The following is a 23,068-nucleotide window of genomic DNA, read 5'->3' as shown; positions in this document are numbered from 1 at the left end:
CAGAGCTGTATCTTGGGAAAAGATACGAGCTGGGTTTTCTGAACGGGAATCTGCTTCCCGCTCTCCAACTGGCCCGAAGATCTCGCTGTCAGACACTTCTCTGAAGAGGGGAACGAGATAAATTGTTTGGGGTTTTTCCCCCTAGGAAGTCGCTATTGAGTTGAGAGTTAACAAGTGGCTTTTACAGTTTATTAGGCTGGGTTTAAAAGTAATTTGCTAGTGGGGAATTTCCTGTTTGACCTAATGACCAGCGCATCCTCTGTTGCCACTTACTCTGCGTTTGTGCATTATTTATGAGCCTCGCTTAGCCTGGCTACTGCTGGATGCTTGCCGTCACCGATTGTCCTGTCCAGCAGGCTAACTCTGGGCTTTGACCTCTCTAAAGCAGATCTCCTGCTCCAGATAAGGCCATCCCTGTGATTTCCTAGTAGGGGAGGGAAAAGGGCAAAAAGGATTCTCTGCCGAGGGCTGTGTGACACAGCAGTGCTGGTGCCTCCGCGCTGACTGTGTTGTGGGGCTTGTTTCCTTTCTGAGGTCTTTCTGGTTTTCTGATGCAGATGGGAGTGTTATGGCTAGGAAAGCTGCCCTCGGGGAAGAGGATTTTCTTTTCTTTTTCTCTTCTTTTTAACTGGGCTAAGTTGGGTGTTGAACAAAATTGCATGGACTAGGGTTTCTCCCACAAAGCAATCGCTTCTAAGGCAAAACTGAAATATCGACAGTAACATGTTTACCCGCTTTTTAAGAGTTTTAACTGGAATCTTCCAAGGAAAAAGGGAAATCCCTAGGCAATACAGCCAAAGTTCAGACTGCAGCTTTTGTTTTAGCTGACTTTTTACCTTGTTCTTTTGAAAGGGTCAGGCTCTCTGGGATATTTGAGAGTGAGGCACACCCACCAAACATACTCCAGTAGCCTTGTTGAAAGACATTAACAGTACTGATTGGGTTGTAATTTGTAGGCTTTTTGATAACAGCCCTCAAGGTTATTTAAAAAAATTAAACACAATGCAATCAACTATTTATAGTCACATTTTCAAAACATATCACCAGCACTTCAGAGTCTCATCACACACTAATGCTGCAGAGATTATTTTGCTCTGTCTAGATTGGATGAGGGTGAATCAACAGGCTAAAATTTAGCTCCATTAGACAGGGATGTATCTGTTTCATTAACAAAATAAGGTCTCAAGGGAATTTCAAGATAATTTAAGAATGTTACGTATAGGTTAGGTCATACGTTGTTTATCCCCATGTTGTAGATGGGAACTGACTTTCAGAGTTTGTCAGTATTAAGTGTCAAACTCCACCACGTAGCTCTTATTTCAGCTCCGCTATCTCCCCCAGCCAATACAGCCCAGCTGCCGAGCTGCTGTTTTGTCGCCACGCTTGTAGTAACAGGGGAGTTTTGCCAGCACACCGCATTCACAGTCCTATCAGACATAGTTGTGCTGACAAAAATACCATGTAGACAGTGATCCTGTGAAGAGGTGTTTAGGAGCAGGCACCGTAGTATCCAAACCTGGTGTCCTACCCGATGTGTGTTTTTAAAATAAAGCCAGGGGAGAGTTTATTTAATTTTGGGCATGTACCTGTCTTTCTGAAAAGGCCGAGCAGGCCTTTCACGACGTTTGAACCTTGCATATTCTAGCTCATCGTGCCGCATGCCGGGAAGGTGGTATGCAAAATGGCGGGGGAGATCGTGCCACCCCAGACGGCCCGCAGTGCCCAGGCTGCTCTTGTTTGTTTGGGTTTGTTAACCTCCTCCTTGCCCGCCAGAGTCCCGCTCAAAAATGAACCAGATCTCTTAGGCCTGTTAAGCTTCTTCCTTGACATACAGCCTAAAAATCCCTCCAAACATTATCAAAATACGAGTGGGAAGTTATAACCTGAGACCGCAGTTACAGCAGCCACTTCCTTCAGCACTGAGCCACCCCTTCTCATGTGCCAAAACATTTATCCCCCTCCTTTTGGGGGAAAAAGGAGGTATTTTCTCCCCGTATCATTTCTGGAGCAACACTACAACGTTGGGCTACTGATAATTGTCTGGGTAAGAAAGAACAGAAAGTGAATTGCGGTGCAGGGGCAGAAACAAGAACTCGAAGACAGGAATTTGTTAAGCAGATCTTTATGCTTCAATACTGAGAGTTACTTCTGCATTTCAGGTAGGTTTGTGAGCTACTTTTTGTTAATTGATCGCGCACAGACTGATTGCATGTTACCCACAGTTATGTAGGGCGTTAAATGATTCACGGGAGGAAGCAGTCCTGTGTTTTTTGAAGGCGTGTGTATCTTGATGTTTGCTAGCAACTAGATAAACAGTTTTCAGAACATGACAGGGAATACACGGATGCGATAGTGTATTTTACCAGAGGCAGAATGAAGCCAAGCTGAGTAATGTGTAAGAATCACGTCTTGTCTGGATGATGTTTTCTGCTGGTTATGGGTTGTCTGTGTAAGGCTTTAGGAAGAGGGATTCCACAGAGGAAGTGAAGTCTTAGTGAAGACCCTTTTATGAACCTCCGTGCTGTGTCCTCTCCAAGCCTTACTCACCTTCAGGGACCAGCTCTGTGAATATTACTCAGCCTGGCTGCGAGAGGAGTCCAGCCCAAACAAGCCCTGGAGTTGTGCTCGTGTTGGCAGCAGAGAGAGACTGTGACGCTAAAGCTGACAGCGACAATCCTTCCAGGGAAAGCAGATGAAACCCGAATATTTTTATGGTAGAAAATGACTTGGAAGAAAAGAGGAAGGGGGAGAGAGAATCCCCGTGTGTCTGCATTCTTGCTGGTCCAGATCACTCAAAACCATCAGCGAGTGTCTTTCCGTGGTCAGGGTCCACAGAAGCTGCTTGGCTCGAGGCAGGGATAACGCAGCATAAAGAACACGACGAAATAATGCAAGAAACTGCAGCTGTAACGTCTGCCTTTAGAATATATATCCACAAGCTTTAAAGAAACAACCAAAACAGTCCCGCCCTCCTCCCTTCCCCCTCCCAAAGATATAACCGCGCGCGAGGACTTTTATGGCAGTTTTATTGGCGGGTCTGATTCATGCAAGAACGTGCCCGTGCATAAGCTACAAATTTGTATTTGGAAACGGGCTTCGATCAAAACGAGTATCGCTGGCATTGGCTGCTCCGTGCAACCGAAAAACAACAGTTGGCACGCGAGAAGGTTGGGAGCTGAAGTCAACCGGAGCTTCTCGCGCCATTACTCTGTTGTTCAGGCAGATGTTGCGTGTAATAATGCCATGAGCTCGGACGGTCCGTGTTTTGGGGCGTAGCGTTCATATTCATAAGATGGAAATTGCTTTCCTGGCCTGAGCACACAAACTTTCAGCTCGGGGATGGTTGAGGTGACTCTTCCTCCAGAGCTCTGCGAAACGTTGGAGGCTCTGTTTCAGTAAAAATGCATCTGCGCTGCGGGTTGTTGTTTTTTCCACTTGTAACTGTATGATGGAGTTGAGTGGCAGCTAATTATAGTGACCTCCCACCATCCAAAATAAATGCTGGATTCCAGACCGGCTCGTAAACTTTTCAGATGACCCAATAGTCTCTTGATGGGTCATAGCCTACTTTTGCTCATTTTCCAGAAGACTGCTCTGAATTTGGCTCCGAATATAAATATCTGGGAGTGGAATGTTAAACACAGCTCGTGGACGGTAAACAATGTTGTGTACAGCAGCGGGGGGCCGACAGCCCCGGGTACGTGAAAATGGATGGGAGATGATTGCCTGCGGAGATCGTCCATATCCCAGTCCTTGAGCATGCTATGCTATATATAGCATATTAGGAATAGCTGTAAAGTTAGTTTTTCAGTCGGATTTCAGTTCCTAGTAAGCAGGATTTCAAAACGGACACGCACAACAATGAAAACGAATACGCTGTGAGTGTAATGGATGCTTTCGTTTTCCCCGAGACTTCAAGCCGCCGAAGGGATTAAAATGTCGCAGGTTCTTTCTTTGAAGAAATTGAATCCAGATGTCAGTCACGTTGGAGGCATCCGGGACCTGTGAAAACTGGGAAAAGTGCCCGCTGAGGAATACCCCCCTGCCTCCAGGCTGCTGTGGTGCACCAGCTCGGGTCTTTTCCTTCGCAGCCAGTGGCAGAGGCGAGATCTTTTGTCTCTGGCTCCTCTCTGCAGCCGCAAACATCCTTCTTGCAGAGTTAGGTATAACCTAAAGCAACCCCAAGCGCCCTGGCTGATGGCTGGGGCTGTGTAACCTGGCCAGACCTGAACTGTGAGGACACGGAGGGTGCTGGAATGACTCTTCCACTGAACCTAGGCTGAAAATCACATTCCGGGCCTGCTAGGATTTTATATTAACTGTGTCTGCCTGCTGTTGTCGCACATGATTCGCTTGAGTATTGCCAAGAGAAGGGACAGGATAGCAGGTCGTGAGTGCTGGCTGCCCAGGACACGGGTGCTGGAGGACACGTTCAGCTGTGGGGGCAACGTTCCTGCTGCCCCGAGCGGTCTGCACGCCACGCTTGGCAACCCCTGGCACTAGCCAGATGCCACGTGTTGTTTAAGCAACTGAGTATTTTTAACCGTGAAAACTTAATGCAGTCTGGAATTGCAGACCAGAATTCGGATGTGTGTTTTCTTAGGAATTCCTGGTTTGTTAATCTAAAATTTATTTGATGATGCTCTGGGGCTGAAATAACACAATGGCATGTCGGTACCCCCGAGAGGACTTGTGTTTAGTAGCAGTCCTACCCAGAATAACACGCAGGAGCAAAGAATGACGCAGGTACGAGGCTGCTCAGGACGTCAGGCAAGCAGCTCGGTGTAACAGCAGTCCACCCTTCTCCATGGAAATGAAAACCCAAACTAAAAGCGAGCATCGAACAATGAGGGCTGGGTGACTGTCACTCGAAATCCTCCTGGCTCCCTAACGCGACAGGAGGATAGGAGTCACCGAGGTATTTCACTCCTAGAAGTGAAAATCCACAGCTGAGTGTAGGGGAGGAATGCTATTAATACCCCTGGCAGGAGAGCAGGAAGAACTGGTCTGTTACCATCGCTCCGTGCAGAGACCGGCCGGGCGGCATTCTCGTGGCTTCGGAGTCCTGGTGTGGGCCGGACCCTGCCCAGCAGCCCAGAGGGGTTGGGGAAGGCGCAAAGGCAGCCGGGGCCAGGGCAGAGGGGTGAAGGGGCACTGGGAACACAGAGGGAGATGCTGGTGGGTAGAGGGAAGCTGGGGTTGTGGTGTGGAGCGTGTAGGGTACAACTCCAGAAGTCGGGCTTGGTAGCTTCTGCTGCAGGATGAACGAGTTTCCTTTCTTTTTCCATTCGTTTTGGCTTTCTTCAGAGAATTGCCAAGTACTACAGCCTCCTTCAGGATGGTTTGCCCACCGGGCTGGTGTTTGCCCACCTCCCACCCTTGCCATCTTCAGGCTTCTCCAGATTTATTCCCTTCATGTGCTCGGCGCTGCGTGTGGGTCGTCAACTACCCACACGTGCGCATCTCCACCGCGCAGGTGGATTTTACCTTGCAACAGTGTTTGATCTACCCAGAGCGGCTGTGCAGGACACGTACCCGTCGCACGTGCTGGGCCAGGAGCAGGCGGGGAGCCCCGGTGTGTCAGGCTGGAGCCTTCGGTTCCCTCTCCGTGACTTCAGCAGGCTTGCATCACGGCGAATTAGGCGGCCTCAGCAGGTGTCAGGCACAAACAGGGATCTCCCCGCGGTGAATCGTCCCTTCCCCGAGGGCTCTGCAAGGAGAGGGACAATTACTTAACTCTTACGTCACAGAAAACACTTGGGATGGCACGAAGTGCTCCGAGACGCAGGACATCACGTTCTGGTCCTAAGGAGACTCGTTCAAGAGCCGCCCTTGTGTGCGTGTGTGTGGCTCTTCACGCCTTCCCTCCCGGGTCCCAATTGTTCACGTCCTATTTTTAGTTGGCTCTGCACATCTCCATCTCAGGAAAGGGAGATGTCTGGGTCGAGAATTGTTCCCCTGTCCCAACTCAGGGCCCTTTAGAGCACATTTATCAAACCTTTGCCCTTCGGTTAGAGGAGAATCGAGCTTTTAGGTACTCCCAAACCCCCGATCAAACTCAGTGATGGGTTTTCCAGAGTCACAGTCCCGTTGGTTAGTTGTCATCTTAAAACCAGTTGACTTGACTGGTGGGAAGGAAGGTGTCTTGGCTGACCAGGATCCCCCCATCTGAAGGACCTCAAGTTTCTGAGAATCCTGTGTTGGGTGAATGTTGTAAACCCTGACCCCCAGCCGAGGTTCAAGGGGCCTGGATTTCCAAGCTCTCCACCCAAAAGACACAAACAGGGCCAAAATCAAACCAAAACGGGCCCGGGGAGAGGACGACACGACTGGGGCTGGCGGGGCGCGAGCCTTTTTCCACAAAGAAGGTGGGCGAGCACGGCCAGGCAGCCCTGCAGCCACCCTTCTACCACCAAACAAACTCGGTGCGTTTCCACCAGCACAGGAGACCTTTTTCCTTCAGAGGTTTGTGGCGGTGCCAGGAATAATAGGGCTGAACAAACAAACAAACCCTACAGGCCCCGCTGCATCCACGGCCGGGCCTGCTGGGGCAGGCTCCCCTGGGAGCAGAGGGGGAGCGGCTCGGGCCCTGCCAGCACAGCTTTGGAAGCCGAGAGCCGACTTAAAAGCGCAGGTCCGGACAAGAATTCGGGTTTTTGAACAGGGAGGGCTGAGGCTGGTTTAAAAAAATACCACAATTTGTGGCGGCAAGCGCCTTGCGCCCCCGTGGCGGCAACGGGAGAGAGACCGTGAGGAGAAGCGCGTCCCACCGCCAGGCCTGGGGGGCGGCTGAGCCTCAGAACCACGAGTGCCAGGAGAGAAAAAGAGGGGAAATAGCCCCAAACCAAAACACACATTTTAATTTGCCTCTTTTTAACCCAAACGGTTAAAAAGAAGGAAAAAAAAACGGGAAAAAAAATGTGTTTTCCAAACCACTTTCTGTCACAAAACGTGAGGAACGCACCCCTCGCCCCTCACAGCTTCCCCCCCTTAAAGCAAAGCCTCCCCAGCTCCCGTTTCGGGGCGGTTTTTTTTTTTAAGGATTTTAGGAGAAAAAAAGGCGGGGAAAGAGACCGGGGTGGGAGGGGCGAGCTCCTGAGGGAGGGGGCGGGGCTACGGGAGGGGGCGGGGCTACGGGAGGGGGCGGGGCTTGGGGGCGTGGCCCCGCCCCCGGCGGTGAGGTCGGGGCGCGGCGCGGCGGCGGGCGCAGAGCGGCGGGGGGCGGCGGGGGGCGCGGGGCGATGGTGGCGCCCGGCGAGCTCGGGGGGCTGCTGCCCGTCAAGAGGACGATCCGTGTCATCGACGCCCAGAACCAGGCCTTCAGGGAGCAGGAGGTGAGCAGGAGATGGGGAACGAGGGGGGGGAAAAGAGGGGCCGGGGAGCGGGTTTTTTAGGGTCTGGGGGGGAGGGGGGGATTTCGGTGGGAAAAGAGGTGGGTTTGGGGACGGCGAGGAGCCAGGCGCTGCCCGGACCCTCCTTGAGGTGCAGGCTGTGATTAAAAAAAAAGAAGAAAATCAACTTTTTGTTAAAGGCTCCCGCAGGAGGGTAGTCCTGAAGGCGGGGGGCGAAGCGGGGCTGCTCCGGGGGGCTCTCTGCGTGCGCCGTCTCCTCCCGCTGCCAGGATTTTGCCTTATTAGGACCTCGAGCCAAAGCCGAAGTGTTGGTGGCTTTTTTTATATATATATATATATATATAGGGTTGATTTTATTCTGTGTTGTTATGCAGAGAGGGTAATTGCGTTCGGGGGAGACTATCGCACGTCTCCCGCAGGGACTGGAGGCAAAGTTCAGCAGTCAGGCAGAGACTGGCGGCACTGGGCAGGGCGTTATCGCCCCGCTCGGGGACAAGGGGAAGGGGAAGGGAGCTGCAGGCAGCTCTGGGGCCAGCACACTGCGCGCATAGCCCCCACCTTAAAGCCCTGCCTTTAAAACAGCCCCATTTGGGCAATTGCCTCCTGCAAAAGGGAAAACAGGCACTGGGAGAGAAGTGAAATAAGGCAGGTCTTATGAATATGAATAAATCGCCTCTGATACTTAAAATGTACGTGTTTGGTACGGTATAACCGGTGTGCTGGGTATTGGTTGTGAAGCTGTGGGTCAGGGCTCGAGCGATGCCCCCCGAGCAATATTCCTGGCGGTGCTGGGTACTCGTTTGGTGTCAGGAGCCCCCGAATTTTGGGGCTGAACGCTCCCATCGTGGCGGGCAGCCCCCTGAATTTGGGAAAGGCAGAGGGTGAGGATCTCACCCCAAGGTGCCGAGCTGGGGGATTCGCATCGATCCCGGGTAAAGGTGTCCGGGGCAGAGGCGAGCTTTGCCCAGCTTTCACGTGGATCTTAAAGATAGTCAGGTGGCGATGATCGCTGGCGAGGAATATTCGAGTTGGTGACTTCAAACCTCCTCCTGCATTCCTGGCTTAATTAATCCAAGTTCGGCTGCGTGCGGTTTGTCGATTTGTCACCGAGTTTGTATGCGTTGGGACGGGGCTGGCACAGCGAGCATTGTCCTCTGCTAAATGAGCCCTGTAAAACCCACTAATTATTACCCAGCGCGGGGGAAAGGTTGCGTGCGTGCGTGCTGCCAGGGGAAAAACTGCTTTGCTCAGAAGTAGCTGGTTTTCTTCCGAGCAGCAAGACGCAGTGCCTTCACAACGTGAATTACCTGCGCTTAAAAGAGGAGCCCTTGAAGCACGGTAGCCTTGCCCTCCAGCCGGGGCACTGAGACAAAGATTTACCTTTTGTGTGGACGTTCACAACGTATTTATATTCTTCGTTTCTAATAAAGAGTCCCTTGGGGGGAAAAATAAAAACGTGAATGGAAGTAGGAGAGCTGTTGAACTCCCCAGGGTTTTAATTGTGTGGGGGCTGTAAGGCTCACCGCTGCTAACTGGTTACGGAAGCGTTGCAGACTTGGTTCTAATCCGGGCTTCTGTAAGGAATACAGCGTGGAGACAGTCTGATCGTTGTTTGCAAGTACAGAGCTAAAAAAAAAAAAAAAGAAGAAGCACCGAGCCAAAGTTATCCCTAGCATGAACCGCGCCGAGGCTCAGCTTACACCGTGGCTGAGTCTGACCACAAGCGGAGGATCGCGGTACGTAACCCCCAGCTGAAACGCAGATCACAGGGACGGTGAGGCTTCTGAGAGGGAGGCCGTCTCCCTGCCTTGGATCGAGTGATGCAGTTGGAAGGAGGAGAAGAAACAGATGCAGCTTTCTGGCGGTGAAACCGTTCCCGTCTGAGACAGGGCAGAGAGCGGGATTTCTTTTCAAGAGAGGGGAAATGGCCTTTTGCTGAGCTGCCTTTGTAGCGCGCAGAAGTTTTTCTGTTGGCCGAACGCCCCGAGGGAGCACAGGGCATGGGCAGAAAACGCTCGGGTCTTGCCGGTCTGTGAAATTCCTCCCTCTGCAGAGCAGAGGAGTGCCGCTCGGGAGCTGTGCTGCCTCTCGTCCGCAAGAGCGGAGCTTTTCGCTCCCGGCCTGCCTTCGCCTGTCTCGGTGCCTAGCAGCTGCTGTTCCAAAAGGTGCCAACTTACGGTCCCGCAGGGACAGGGAGCCCCTTTGTGCCGCCTGGCCCGAGCAGAGGCAGGAATGCCGGCCGCGAGACCTCGTGCATGTGCCGCAGATGTGCGGGGAAGGCATCCGCACGCGTCCCTTCGCGTAGACGGCGTGTCACTGTACCTCGGTTCTGGCCAGCCTGCCGAGCTGACCCTTTAATGGCAGGCTGCGAAATACCGTGCGAGCATCCTAAAGCACCGAGGTTCCTTACTGTTAATTTTCAGCGTCGTGTTTTTTCCTTTCCGTGCTATTTATATCCCTGGCCTTGCCCGAGCCGTGTGTGGCTCACGCCTGGATGTTTTCTGCTCACGTTGCTGTAGTTTCTTAAGCTTCTCTTGACTCGTGTCCCTTTATCCCGGTACACGGATGCGGGGCTTCACAGAACTAAATTACCTATCCTTTCGCTCCGGCCAGAAACGTCTGTAAGTAATTAAAGTTTCCCCGTTTCCTGAGCACAGCCTGCGTATCCAGCCTGCTGGGATAAGCTTTTCCCGACCAACGTTCCCTGAGAGCGATGGCTCGAGGCTGGCAGAGGGGACGAGTGACTGCAGCGACCCCGCTGAGAGCCGGGGGCCCATGCTCGAGGGTGCCCTCTTGGAGCTTTCCCCTTTCCCGCAGCGCCTGAGATTACCCAAACTTTTCGAGCGCAGCCTCAGACACCCTTTGTGTGGTGCTGAGAGGTCTTTGTGCTCCACGTCAGCCATAAACCGTTGCGTTTCGTGTTCCTCCCTGCGACTTTGAGGGCTTAATTCGGTGTGAGCTCAGTCCTGCGTTGCTTAACGCCGCTCGCAGGCAGACAGGCTCCTCGGGTCGTGTTGCTGAGAACGGATCTTGCGGGTGTAGCTCTTAGGTTTCCTCGGTCCTTCCTGGAACCCAGCTCTCCCCGCGGGTTCCTATTTCCCTTTTCTGCTTTCAGCTTCTGTCACATCGGTGCTACGCAGAAGCAGGGGGTTTGGGCTCCCTGCCCTGCAACCTCAGGCTGGAAATCGAGACGCTAAAGAGATTGTCCTAAGCAGCCTTCACCTTTTAGTCTTTGATACAGGAGAGGAGAAATTTAACTGTAATTAACCAAAAACGTCCAATGAAGTTTTGGGAAAGTTTTTAGGGCGATTGAGTCAAAAAAAAATTTAAAGCTTCCATCAACTTATGCTAACCAACTCCAAACGAAGGAACTTCCTTGTGCTGATGAGTCACGCCGACGTCTGCCAGATGCTTAGGAGCACCAGGGCACCTTCCCTGGGCAGTCCCTACAGCCAAAAATTTGATCCGAAATTTGTAGGGTTGCCATCACGATGTTAAAAACCGATCAGAGCTCAAGCACCGGTAGGTTTCCTTGGGACACTTCCTCGTTTTTGGCAGCCTTTGGGTCAGGGCGGCGTTGAAAATGCTCTGGGCTCCCGGCGTGGATTAGCGGCGTAGAAAAGCAGAAGCTCTGCCTTTCAAATCTAAACACGGAGAAGAAAAATTACGATGAGTTGCCGGGGGGGAGGGGGGCAGAGCAGGAGGGGGAGGAAGCTTTGTAAAACCGAAGGTTTTAAACTTCATCTGCCTCGAGTGTGCGTAGCCCTCGCAGGAATGTTCAGCATGTGGTCATTTGCCATTTGTTAGAATAGCTGCTGAGGCCGTCCCGGGCTCCGACTGCTACTTTTCTCTCCAAAATAAAATTAAAATGGAAAAACGCATTCTTTCGACAAAGGAAAACATGGTAAAAGGGAGGAGCGGATCGCAGCTCCATCTTTAGATGAGTCGCCTGCCCTGTAGAGCCGAGTGCTTCGCTCTATTTCTGTTCGAGCCGTAACGGTCTCTGTTTGAGCCTAATTCTGAATTCTGACGTGTGTGTTATCTTGCCTCTTCTACACTGGGCAGAGTTTTCGCAGTCTTAATTGTGGCCCTAAAGTTCAGACAAATATTTACAGCCTCTGCTTTCCATTTAAGATGAATGGCCACTTCAAAACGCTTTCTTTGCAGTGTTTCCCATCCCTTAAGGGTGTTCATGCTTTTTAAACCTGCCTGGACAGCTTGAGAAATGAAGTGGGAGTCACAGCCAGTACAATTTGTTCTCTGCTTTATTTACAGGAGCCAAGCAATAAACGGGTTCGGCCTTTAGCACGGGTCACATCCTTGGCGAACTTGATCTCTCCTGTAAGAAATGGTGCAGTTCGGCGCTTTGGGCAGACAATACAGGTAAAAAGCAGAGTTTTCTAGCCCTCCGTGGACGTGTGGGACGGTACTGGCTGTAGGGGGGGGTGGAAAACAGGCACTGGGATTTCCAGGCAGCTTGTGAAAACCTACCGTAGGATTCGTGCAAGGACAGAAAGCTTGCTCGGGGATGAAGAAGAGTTCGGGAGTTCAGAGGTGGCTCCCTAGGTTGTTGAGGGCTTAGGGAGGGAAGCAAAAATAAACTTCAGATAAGGGGAATGGTGTTGGTAAGCCGTTGCAGCACTTGAGGTATGTGTATTAGAGCTCTTGTCGAGATAGAAGCGAGCTGACCTTGCTGTTTAGCGATGATGTCAGGGACGTGTTGCCTAAGGAACCGCGCGTGTCCAGGTGCGATCGCTGCTCTGGCTCTTGCAGTACCACTGCAGATCACGGGAGCAAAGTTCGAGTGGTGTCTGACTAACCCCATTATAAGCAGGGTTATGGTCCTAATTTATTTACTTCCTCATACCTTGGAAATAGACCCGAGCTTTATCTGCCTGTTCTCCTCCCAAGGGCTGCTGCTGGATCGGTGCAGAGAAGCACATGGAAAAGATTGCCAGTCTCGGGGCTCTTGGGCCCTTCTCAGCAGCTTGATTAAAGTGTTCCTTTATCTGAGGAAAAGTGTCTGGGTGTGTTTTCCTGCCCTGTGCAGCAGAGGAGGATGAAGGATTGGGAGGGGTGTGGGTAATACTTCTGCACTTCTGAACTGTAGGCTCTTTTTTTTTTGACTTTTTTCTTTTTTTCTTTAATCCCTGTAGTCATTCGCCCTTCGCAGCGACAGCAAATCCCCTGGCTGTGCCCAGAAGTCATGTAGCAGATCCGCTGCTCCCACCCCTCCTAAAAGAAGAAACAGTGTCCTCTGGTCTGAGATGCTAGATGTCAACATGAAAGAATCCCTGAGCACCAAAGAAATCAAGCGCCAGGAGGTAAGACGTCTGTTAAACAGCAGGACTGGAAAAGGCGGCTGAGGCTTGGTCCATTTCCTTGGTGGGAAAAGGAGCAGTGAGCATCTGTGGGTGATTGTGTCTTCCTGTGCACCTTCATTTCAAAACCACTAGATTTATTTCAGTGCCAGGCATGGGAAAAGGTAGGCTGCTCTCTCTCGAGTCGCTAGGGAGCTCGTCTCCCCAGTTTGACCCTTCGGAGATGCCAAACTCTTTCCACGGGGGTGCTCAGCATTGCTGAAATTTGAGACCCAGCCGCGCTGGTTGCTTTGCAGCAGGCCCAAAGTCGGGTTCCTTGTAAAGCCAGCTGTCTTTCTCTTCGAGCTCTTGACAATTGGTTGAAAGCCAAACAGCGAGGCCTTGGCTTGCCTTTTCCCTGTAGTTCTTAGACAAATCTTCTCATGACAACACAGAAGCTGACTAAAGACGCCTGGGATCTGACCTCTGCGGTTTTCTGGGTTTTGTTTTTTTCGTGCTTGCCTGTGTAAAGGCAGTGATTTAAAAGGTGCTAATATTTAATTTGGCTTGTGCGTGAGCATCAGAGCTTTCACACAGTTGTAAGTAATGTAGCTTTCTCCAGGCTGGGAAAGCCAGCAGATTTACTCGGGGTTGTCGTGCCCAGGTGGCATAAAGCGATTCAGATGGCAGAACCGCCTGTTCAGGCCAAAGAGACAGGATGTACATTATGTTAGCTGAAAGGCTCTTTCAGAGGAAAACGGGGACTAAAAATGACTCTCCGTGCTTTTATCCCCCTCCTCACAGGCAATATATGAAATGTCCAGAGGAGAGCAGGACCTAATCGAAGACCTGAAGCTTGCCAGAAAGGTGAGTGGTTTTTTCCTGCAGTCAGTAACCACGTTGCAGATAATTAAGTTTACTTACCCCTGCAAACATTACACATCAGCTTTGTCAGGCCTAGAATCCACCTTTTGGAAACTCTCCTGGAAAGCTGAAGCGAGCAGTCCTGCAGTGCTGGTTTGGATGCAACAAACCCAGCCCTAAAACGATTGTGCCTTGCAGTCCTGCACTGCTAGTTGGCGAATTCCTCTCCCAGAGGAGAACAGTTCAGACAGGAAAGCCCTTCTCCTTTTTAGGCCTTGATGCCTTCATACAGAGTTGTGGATCCGATGTTGTAACATCGATCCAAGTCGATGTTACTGTTTCTATCGGCTTCACTTCAAATCTGTCCTACACTTGATACATCCCCGGGATTTACATTGTCAGCTTTTAGCTGTGGGAGATCTGAATGCATTTTAATAGTGACTTCCTTTGACAGGCGTATCACGATCCTATGCTGAAACTCTCCATCATGTCTGAGGAGGAACTCACCCACATATTTGGGGACTTGGATTCTTATATTCCTCTGCATGAAGGTAAGAACAATTGGATCACTTTCACATAATGCGTTGACTGGGAGTTGCACTCGGTGCTTGCTCGCATCAGAATAGTTTACTGGGGTGTTGTAGCAGTTTCTAATTCCGTGTTTCAATTCCAGACTTGTTGGCAAGTTTAGGAGAAGCAACAAAACCAGATGGAACAGTGGAGCAGATTGGGCCCATTCTCGTGAAATGGGTGAGTACATAACTCTCAGACACCAGGCTGAAAATGATTATGAGCTTAAAGAACGTTTAAAGCTAGAAGCTGAAAAGCTGCGGGCTTTTGTGGCCTTGAGTGAAAGACTGAAGCGGAAATCCTGACTGCCCTGAAAACAATGGGGCTCTGTCAGCTGTAATGGGCCACAATTTCATCTGGGAGACTTGCACTAGTGCGACTGCAATTACTTACTGATTTATGTTTGAAATGTCTACATTGTCCGCACTGTTAGCAACTGATGTGATCTCAGTAGTGCTGTAGCTGTTAATCTCAAACATCTGAACTTCAAAGGCATTGAATGTAGGACGCCCTTGTTCTCGTCACAAAAGACTAGCTACATATACAGGATAATCTGTTAGCTTTTTTTATTGGGCCCAGATATCTCAGTGAGGGAAGTGGAACCCCCCGAGCTTGACATGTTAATGTGATTTGGTCTTCCTGCATGGAATTTGACTCTTCAACACTATTCTTCTCCTCCCGCAGTTACCAAGACTCCATGCCTACAAAGGTTACTGTAGCAATCAGCTGGCAGCCAAAGCCCTTCTGGATCAGAAGAAGCAGGACCGGAGAGTGCAGGACTTCCTTCAGCGCTGCCTCGAGTCTCCTTTCAGCCGCAAGCTGGACCTTTGGAGCTTTTTGGACATCCCTCGAAGTCGGCTGGTCAAATACCCGCTGCTCCTGAAAGAGATCCTGAGGCACACTCCCAAAGACCATCCTGATATCCAGATCCTGGAAGAAGCCGTAAGCAATAGCGATTTTATGAGCATTGTTCTGACAGAGCCATGTCATTTTAGAGCTCCAGAAAGCTTTCTTAAACCCTCAGCGGTTTTGTGGGGTGGCTTTCAGAGGACGTAAATCTGTGACAGTAACCCCTTGTGAAAGCAAATGGGCGATCAGTCCACACGGACTCCATCATGGGGAGGTTTTAAATAACTACGTAAAGGGAAGATATGCAAGCATAGGTCCCTATTTAATCGTTTTTAAATGTTTTATTTTTTAGATATCTATAATCCAAGGCGTCCTCTCTGACATCAACTTGAAGAAGGGGGAGTCAGAGTGCCAGTACTACATTGACAAGCTGGAATACCTGGATGAGAAGCAGAAGGACCCGAGGATTGAAGGAAGCAAAGCTTTACTGTGCCACGGGGAGCTGAAGAATAAAAATGGGCATGTAAGTCCCTCGTGTTCATGGTAATTAACGCTCGGGTTTGAAAACCTTCCCTTAAAGACAGTTTGAAACTCCTTGTCATAGCAGGACCAGGAGCCCTTCCATCCTTAGGGTTAGCCGAGACAATTGCCTAGATTTTAAAAAGCAGAGGAAAAAGGACCTGATGGCAGACTGCATTGCAGGCTATAAGGGAAAGTTTCCTGCTGACAGTTTTACAATTGGCCTTCAGGAGCTGGAAAATAATTAGCACAGAATTACCTTAGAAAGTGTGCTCTGTGCCCTAGCACTCCATCAAAAGGGATTTCCTGCTGCCTGTTTACTTTCAGGTGCTCTGACATTCCCCATTGTGAACGCTGGCGCACAGCTCTTCCAAACAAAAGTGTTCCTGCAAAAGCCTGTTTGGCTTTGAGATGAACTGCCAAGAGTTTATCTCCCACTGCAGCAGCACTGAAAGACCCTGCTGTACTCCAGGCTTTGCTGCCTTTTGTCCTGGCTTGCCGGAGTAACCTCAGTTTAAACATCAAATCTTTGTGTTCTTTATTTTATTTTTCAGTCGGTTGTTTTGAGGTTTTTTGTTTAATTCAGCCATTACGCTGCAGGACACATGAAGCATTTTGTACAGTCAGAAAACAAACTGCTTCTAATTATCCTCTCCTTGCCTTCTGCAAATCATAAATCAATTCTTACGGGTCACAAAATAATAAATCTGATGATGTAAGTGTTGTGTATGCCACTGCTGTCAGGGTCCTAAGTTACTGTAACCAACAGTTGTCAGGAAACTAATATGGGCGTGAGACTTGAGCTAACGTGGCCTTGAATTCCAGAGGGTGTGTGACAACTTTGCACAGAGCACAACGCTTTGCTCATACTCCGATATGTTTTCCCTTTCAGAAACTCTACGTCTTCCTTTTCCAAGACATCCTGGTTTTGACCCGGCCAGTCACTCGCAACGAGCGTCAGTCCTACCAAGTGTACCGGCAGCCGATCCCTGTCCAGGAGCTGCTCCTTGAAGACCTCCAGGACGGCGATGTGAAAATGGGCGGATCCTTCCGAGGAGCTTTTGGCAATTCGGATAAAGGTACAGCCCAACCCCATCACCCGTGTGGGGATCAGCTGGTGAGGAGAGCAGGAGATCTCGGTCAGGATGATCCCTGCACGCAGCGGGTGTGTGACATGTCTGCATCCACCTTTAGACTCGCTGCTGGGCTTCGCAGTGTTATATTTTGGTGCCCATAAACTTTCATGCGGCGCCTTGCAGTCGGAGCTAAAATTAGAAAAACATCTATTTCAGTGCGACCGGGCTGGGTTTTTTGGGGAGAATGTCTGTGGGATTTTGAACGCTTTCCCCGAAGCGGAGCAGGTCAGGCAGGGCCGCTTGCCTCGTGATGGAATCTCGAAATACTGAGCTAGGAACTGATCCGCTTTTTCCTATGTTTACCTTCAGCTAAAAATATCTTCCGAGTTCGTTTCCAAGACCCCTCGCCGGGCCAGTCCCACACGCTGCAGGCCAACGACGTCTTCCACAAGCAGCAGTGGGTCAACTGCATCCGAACCGCCATCGCCCCCTTCCAGCGGACTGCGGCCGCCGCGGAGCTGCCGGAGCTGCCGGAGCTCAGCGAAGAGTCGGAGGAGAACAACCCCTCCGTGCCCAACGTCAAAGCCCAGAGGCGGCAGTCCGCCGTGTCCGGCGTAACGGAGATGGAGCTGGACGAGAGCACGGCCGAGTGCGGCTCCGTCCTGGACTCGGAGGAAGCCAAGGGCGTGAAAACGCACAGAACGCTCGCGGGGCACAGGAAAACGAGGGAGAAGCAGCTGAGCAGCAAGCGGAAAGAAACGCTAGTGTAAAGAGGAGCCCGGTGACACCACGGCGGAAGACTGTTTATTTATAAATAACGTGTACATTTTTCTTGTCATGTGAGCACGGTTGGATTTGCTCTTCTGAACAGAAGTCCTTTTTTTTTTTTTTTTGATGTTGTAATGGCAGCTACTGGTATACAGTTAACACTGTTGAACTGGAGTCTGTTTTTCCTAAAGCAACCACTTTGACCCTGTTTTTACGCTCTTAGTCTGTGATTCAGAAGCCCTCGTGGTTTTGACTGCTTCCGGCAGATTTTTGAAGAGCACACCTTGGTTTCTGAAAGATTGCCACGTGGTGATTGAGGCGGGGAAATGGTAAACCTAAAGCAGAAGTTGGTGCCGTCACTGCGAGCCTGGTGGTGTCCCACTGCAGCGGAACAGTTTGGATCTGTGCTGCAGGAGCCCTTTTAAAGTGGGCTCGAAAGCTGAAGTCACATTTTCTTTTTGTCTCAAATAGCGCATGTTTTGCAGTGTCTGGTTGTCATCACCCATGTGACTTTCCATCCTTTTTTTTAAAAAAAAAAAAAAGGGACAAAAAATCAGACCCCAGGTTCAACAGGTTCTCAATTTACCTACTGGAATCTTTCGTCCTGGTGTGTTCACTGTACATTCCTCATTTTCACTCATGTAACCTGCCGCATATTTAATTTTTTTTTATTAGTTGTTTTTGTTTCAAATACTTGTTTGGGGTTTTTTGGTTTTCTTTTTGTTTTGTTTGTTTGTTTGTTCGTTTTTTTACTTTTGTATTTTCGTCATCTTCAGTCTTTCAGACTTGGCATTTCCTTTCGAGTACTTGATCCTTCTTGTTCAGAGGCGCGCGTGTACACAACGCGCCTGCGCTGAGCTCTGGACTCCTGAAAGAGAACTGCGTTGTACGGGGTGTAGGAAGGTTTTGTAGGCACGTTGCAAAGGGTTTGGGGAGGGAAAAGAAGAGCAGCAGCTGTAGAGGGAATAGCGAGGGAGTGAAAGTAGCTTTTGTAGTTACTGTTTGTTGAAAATGAAATGCCTTCCGTGGGCTAACGGGGGGCTGGGCTGGAGGCAGCCAAGAGGATATTGCATGTGGTAGAAAGGTAGAGAAGAGGAAACGTCTGCGGCGGAGGAGTTGAGGACGGGAGAGGTAGAAGTGTATATACTCGTAACGGCGACACTGCCGCCCTTCTAGCAGTCCAAAGAATTCGTGCGAGAAGCCAGCTGGGAAACGGTGCCGCCAGGCAGCGTAGGAAACGAAGCGGCACCGGCTCTGATCGAAGCCAAAGGGTTGTCCCCGCACTGCGGCCGCGGGTGGCGGGGCGAGGGCGGCGATCCCACGCCACCCCTCCTCGAGCCCTGCAGTCACCCGGCTGTGAGGGTTCCTGTCCCTCGCGCCAGTAGTGCGGGAGGTGGGAGGAAGGTGTACATAGACGCAAAGCCGTGTGGTTCTCTGTAAATGTCTTGTACAGTTTCGATTGCCAAGTACAATTAAATTTGTGACAGCCTTCTGCTTTGTCTTGCGTGAGTTGTTTCCTGGGCAGGGCACCCTAAATGCAGGCGGGGTTATCGGGCCGCGGTACGGGGAAGCGGATAAAGCCTGGGCACCTGGCTGGGCCCCGGAGCCCCCGCGAGGAAGCTGTGGGGTTGTCAAAATCCTCTTCTCGGTCACGGTTCCTCTTTTTGCCACCGAGGCCCAGCAGGATGCGAGCCAGGGGTTTATGGCCGGCACCGGCCGCCCTCCCGGCGCGACAGGCGGGCGCTGGGAAAGGGCACAGCTCCCTGAGTCACCCTGCGGGCTTCCCTGGCTTTTCAGAGGAAAAGGGAGCAGGGGTGATGGTCGCTGCCCTGCCCTGCTCGCGGCACACCGAGAGGACGTTGCTCGGCGTCTTGCACGTGTTTCTCTTCATCTTTAGCTCTGGTACCAAAGCGAGTATTCGTTACGCTTGTTCCTCCTGCGTGCTGTGAAGTGATACCGTGCGGCTGCCCAGGGAAAGAAACCAGATCTACCTGCAACAGCCCACGCTTCTTTTAAAGGAAAGGACGTGTGACCCCAAAAGCAGCTCTCAAACCACCCCACAGCCCCGGCCGGGGGAAAAAGGTGTCCCCATTTAGTGAACTTTTAGAAATCCCTGAGCTGAAGGGGGACACGGCTGGACAGAGCTGGGGGGCACCCTGGGGAACCTATCCAGAGGCGAACTGCGAGTGGCGGTGATGAAATCACACAAAAATCCTTGGGCTGCCCGTGTGGGGCAGTGTCTGGGTGCTGGGTGCCCGTGCTGGCTCCCCCAGCTCTCCCACGGTGTCCCCAGGGCCCTGCTCGCCCCCATTTTTGACCTCTGAATTACGAATTTTAAGCTGGAGGGAGCTCAGCCCTCCCCACACAGGGGTTAGAAGCGAGAGGGCGTAGAAGAAAGTCTCCTTTTGCAGACACACACACACAATAAAAAGCCTTCGGCAAGCTGCGGGGGCACATGGCTCGGCCTCAAAGGAGAGGAAATCCTGCGGCTTATCCTCCCGCGCGTCAGGCCGGGGACAGACCTCGCTCCGGTCTTCGCACGGCCGACAGAGAGAGTTGGCCGCGAGCCTCGTTCCCCCCGCTCGGCGCTGGTCCCGCGCGCTCCCGAGGACGAATGTGCCGACCGCAGCCGGCCGCCGCCTCCGCCCTCGCTCTGCTAGACTAAACACGCCGGGCGTGCCTGGCTGCCGGCGGGTCCTGGCCCTCTTCTCCTTCCCCTTCTCCCTCTCCTTCTCCCTCTCCTTCTCCTTTTCCTATCTTCTCCCTCTCCTTCTCCTTCTCCCTCTCCTTCTCCTTTTCCTATCTTCTCCCTCTCCTTCTCCTTCTCCCTCTCCTTCTCCTCTCTTCTCCCTCTCCTTCTTCTCCCTCTCCTTCTCCTTTTCCTATCTTCTCCCTCTCCTTCTCCTTCTCCCTCTCCTTCTCCTCTCTTCTCCCTCTCCTTCTTCTCCCTCTCCTTCTTTTCCCACCTTCTCCCTCTCCCTCTCCTTCTCTCCTTCTCCTCTCCTCCTTTTCCTATCTTCTCCTCCCTCTCCTTCTCCCTCTCCTTCTTTTCCTCTCTTCTTCTCCGCTCTTCTCCCTCTCCTTCTTCTCCCTCTCCTTCTTTTCCCACCTTCTCCCTCTCCCTCTCCTTCTTCTCTCCTTCTCCTCTCCTCCTTTTCCTATCTTCTCCTTCTCCTTCTCCTCTCCTTCTCCTCCCTCTCCTTCTTCTCCCTCTCCTTCTCCTTTTCCTATCTTCTCCTTCTCCTCTCTTCTCCCTCTCCTTCTTCTCCCTCTTTCTCCTTTTCCTCCTCTCCCTCTCGTTTCTTCTCCCTCTCCTCCTCTCTCCTTCTCCTTCTCCCCCCTCTCCCTCTCCCTCTTCTCCCTCTGCCTTTCCTCTATTCTCCCCCTCCTCCTCCTCCTCCTCCTTCTCCTCCTTCTCCTTTTCTCCTCTCCTCTCCTCACACCCAGACAAGGGACCTGAGCGAGCACCATGTGCCCCGCGGGCTCCCGGCACCTCCACCCTCGGCAAGCAGCTCCCCGGCCCCGTATTCACCTCGGGGGGTTCCCCACCCAGCTTGGTGCTGAGCAGGGCCAGCGCCACGCAGCGCACCCCTGCCCCGAGCACCTCCCCAGCACCCCAATCCTGGCCTGCACCACGGGGACATCCGGCAGGCGGGACCGCGGTCCCTTTGGGTTAAAAAAGCACGACTTCGGGCACGCAGCCCCGCAGACCCCGTCGTTTTTCCCCATTTTTGTTGGAAACCTCACCAAAACAATACCTCGACCGCAAACCGCCGCCGCCCGGCTTTTACGCCCGGCAGCTGCCGTCCCCCGGGGCCCTTTCCAAAAATCCCAAGTTGTTCCCTAAACCCCGATGCGATTTTTGCCGGGTTTTGTGGCCGCTCCTCCCCACCTCCACCAACGCCTTGGGTTCATGCGGGGCCCCGGGGCCCCACGGAGGTTTCCGCGCCGGAGCCATTTTCGTTCCCCGCCTCCAAATTTCTCTTTTTTTTTCCACGAATTCCTCAGCCTCCCCCCCCCGCCCCCAGCCTCGTCAGACCCAGACACATCTGCGCACATCTGCGCTTGCGGTGCAAGCCACGCGGGGTCGGGGTAATTCGTCCGGGTGCTTCTCACCAGTCATTTTGGGATTTTTTTTCAGACATTTCGCGGGTCGGATCACCCTAAGGCAGAGGCTGGGGTTGAGCGGGGCGATGCCGGGAAGGGGAGGCCGCCTGCAGAACGCCCAGCGGCATCCTCTCCCCACTCCGTCAGGATTTTATGGGCCAGCAGGCGGGTCTAGGAGGTTAATTAGCCTTCTGTGCTAATGAGGTCGCAATTAAGCGCGGTCGAAATCAAGGGCTGGCCTGACCTCCTCCCACAGAGGGTTGGCAACGCGGAAGGCAGCGTGGGGTGGGCAGGGGGAGGCAGCGGGTGCTGGAGATGGGGAAGGGAAGGGGGGGGGGGGTGGGAGAGATGGGGGGGTGCTGGGTGCTGGCGGTGGGAGGTGGTGGGTGCTGGGAGGTGCTGGGTGCTGGTGGTGGGAGGTGGTGGGTGCTGGGAGGTGCTGGGTGCTGGGTGCTGGTGGTGGGAGCTGGTGGTGGGAGGTGGTGGGTGCTGGTGGTGGAAGAAGATGGGTGCTGGTGGTGGGAGGTGATGGGTGCTGGTGGTGGGAGGTGATGGGTGCTGGTGGTGGGAGGTGGGTGGGTGGGTGCTGGTGGTGGAACACGATGGGGCTGGTCGTGGAAGGAGATGGGTGCTAGGAGGAGATGGGTGCTGGTGGTGGGAGGAGATGGGTGCCGGTGATGGAAATTGATGGGTGCCAGGGACCGGGAGGTGACAGAGAAGCAACCCCCCAGCAGCTTCCAGCTTTGCTCAGCACCAAGGCACTCCCAGGATGGAGCCTCCCGTTAGCGAGATCACCCTGGTGCCCCCCCAGCCCACCCTCGTGTTGGAGCTCAGGCAAGCCCCCCCCCAGCTTGAACAACCTCCTAAATCCTCCTAGGCCTGGAAAACACCCCGAAAAACACCTGACGGTGCCTGCCTCTCCCAAGCCACCCCCAAGCCAGCCCCCGCTCCCCAGCCCTGCGCTTTCCTGTCCCGCCCGGGGCTCTTTCACAATTTCGATTCATTTTGGAGCAGGGCAGCAGTGCGGGCAGGCAGAAGAGCAGGGAGCAGCTCGTTAGTTGCACAAGAGGAGCCGCCAGGGCCTCCCCTCCCCGAAACGCGCTCGCCGTGCCTCTCGCCAGACAGGTTCCCAGCGCGGCTCAGCCAATTCCTCCCTGCATCTGCGACGCTTTTCGTGCCAGGAGTTTTTTCCAGATGAGTTTTTCCTCGAGATGGTCACCCCCTCCCAAACTTTGTCCCACCTGGAGGCCCCAATTCCCACGCGATCCCAAGTTGTCCCGTGGGTTGCTTCTGTTTTTTGTGGCATTCCCTCCAAATCCCACGGGTTTCATTACTCGCTGGGGGAATCTGGGGAAAATTAGTGCCGTTTTCCTGGAGCCCAGAAAGGCAAAATTGCTGCTGCTGCTGCTCAGCCCGGTCATCTGGTCTGTTTGCTCCTTGGCCCGGCTGGTGACGTTCACTTGGCTGTTATGGGCACATAGGAAAGAGGGGCTGGAGGGATGGGCGGATGGATGGGTGGGTGGGTGGGTGGGTGGGTGAGTGGATGGATGGATGGATGGATGGATGGATGGATGGATGGATGGATGGATGGATGGATGGATGGATGGAGGGGCAGCTCGATGGATGGTAGTATGAATGCATGGATGGATGAACAGATACGTGG

The 23,068-nt window shown here is 52.4% G+C and overlaps 1 protein-coding gene and 1 long non-coding RNA gene across 5 annotated transcripts in view; one reads left to right on the top strand and one right to left on the bottom strand.

Annotated features, from left to right (window-relative positions):
* The window catches only part of NET1 (neuroepithelial cell transforming 1), a 50,286-nt gene extending 31,496 nt beyond the window's left edge, over positions 1-18,790 (top strand). For 3 of the 4 annotated variants that reach the window (XM_080570223.1, XM_080570224.1, XM_080570225.1), the window contains exons 4-12: positions 11,628-11,735; positions 12,509-12,676; positions 13,457-13,519; positions 13,971-14,067; positions 14,190-14,266; positions 14,771-15,028; positions 15,288-15,458; positions 16,347-16,533; positions 16,900-18,790. In XM_080570223.1, coding sequence (XP_080426349.1) covers positions 11,628-11,735; positions 12,509-12,676; positions 13,457-13,519; positions 13,971-14,067; positions 14,190-14,266; positions 14,771-15,028; positions 15,288-15,458; positions 16,347-16,533; positions 16,900-17,300 — 1,530 coding nt within the window. In that variant the 3' untranslated portion in view covers positions 17,301-18,790. Of the gene's footprint in view, positions 1-7,178; positions 7,335-11,627; positions 11,736-12,508; positions 12,677-13,456; positions 13,520-13,970; positions 14,068-14,189; positions 14,267-14,770; positions 15,029-15,287; positions 15,459-16,346; positions 16,534-16,899 lie in introns of those variants that run through there. The other variant, XM_080570226.1, reaches the window with a different exon arrangement.
* On the bottom strand, positions 3,012-7,004 carry LOC308183824. Its single transcript, XR_013942505.1, has 2 exons — positions 6,965-7,004; positions 3,012-5,710 (listed from the first exon to the last, which is right to left on the bottom strand). It is a non-coding gene; the product is annotated as an uncharacterized lncRNA (long non-coding RNA).
* Positions 18,791-23,068: the final 4,278 nt, after the last annotated feature.

The sequence above is a fragment of the Anser brachyrhynchus genome (genome assembly GCF_964034855.1).
Source record: "Anser brachyrhynchus genome assembly, chromosome: 1".
Taxonomy (NCBI): Eukaryota; Metazoa; Chordata; class Aves; order Anseriformes; family Anatidae; genus Anser; species Anser brachyrhynchus.
The sequence above is the reverse complement of the archived record's forward strand: the minus strand, read 5'-3'. Positions and strand labels throughout refer to the sequence as shown.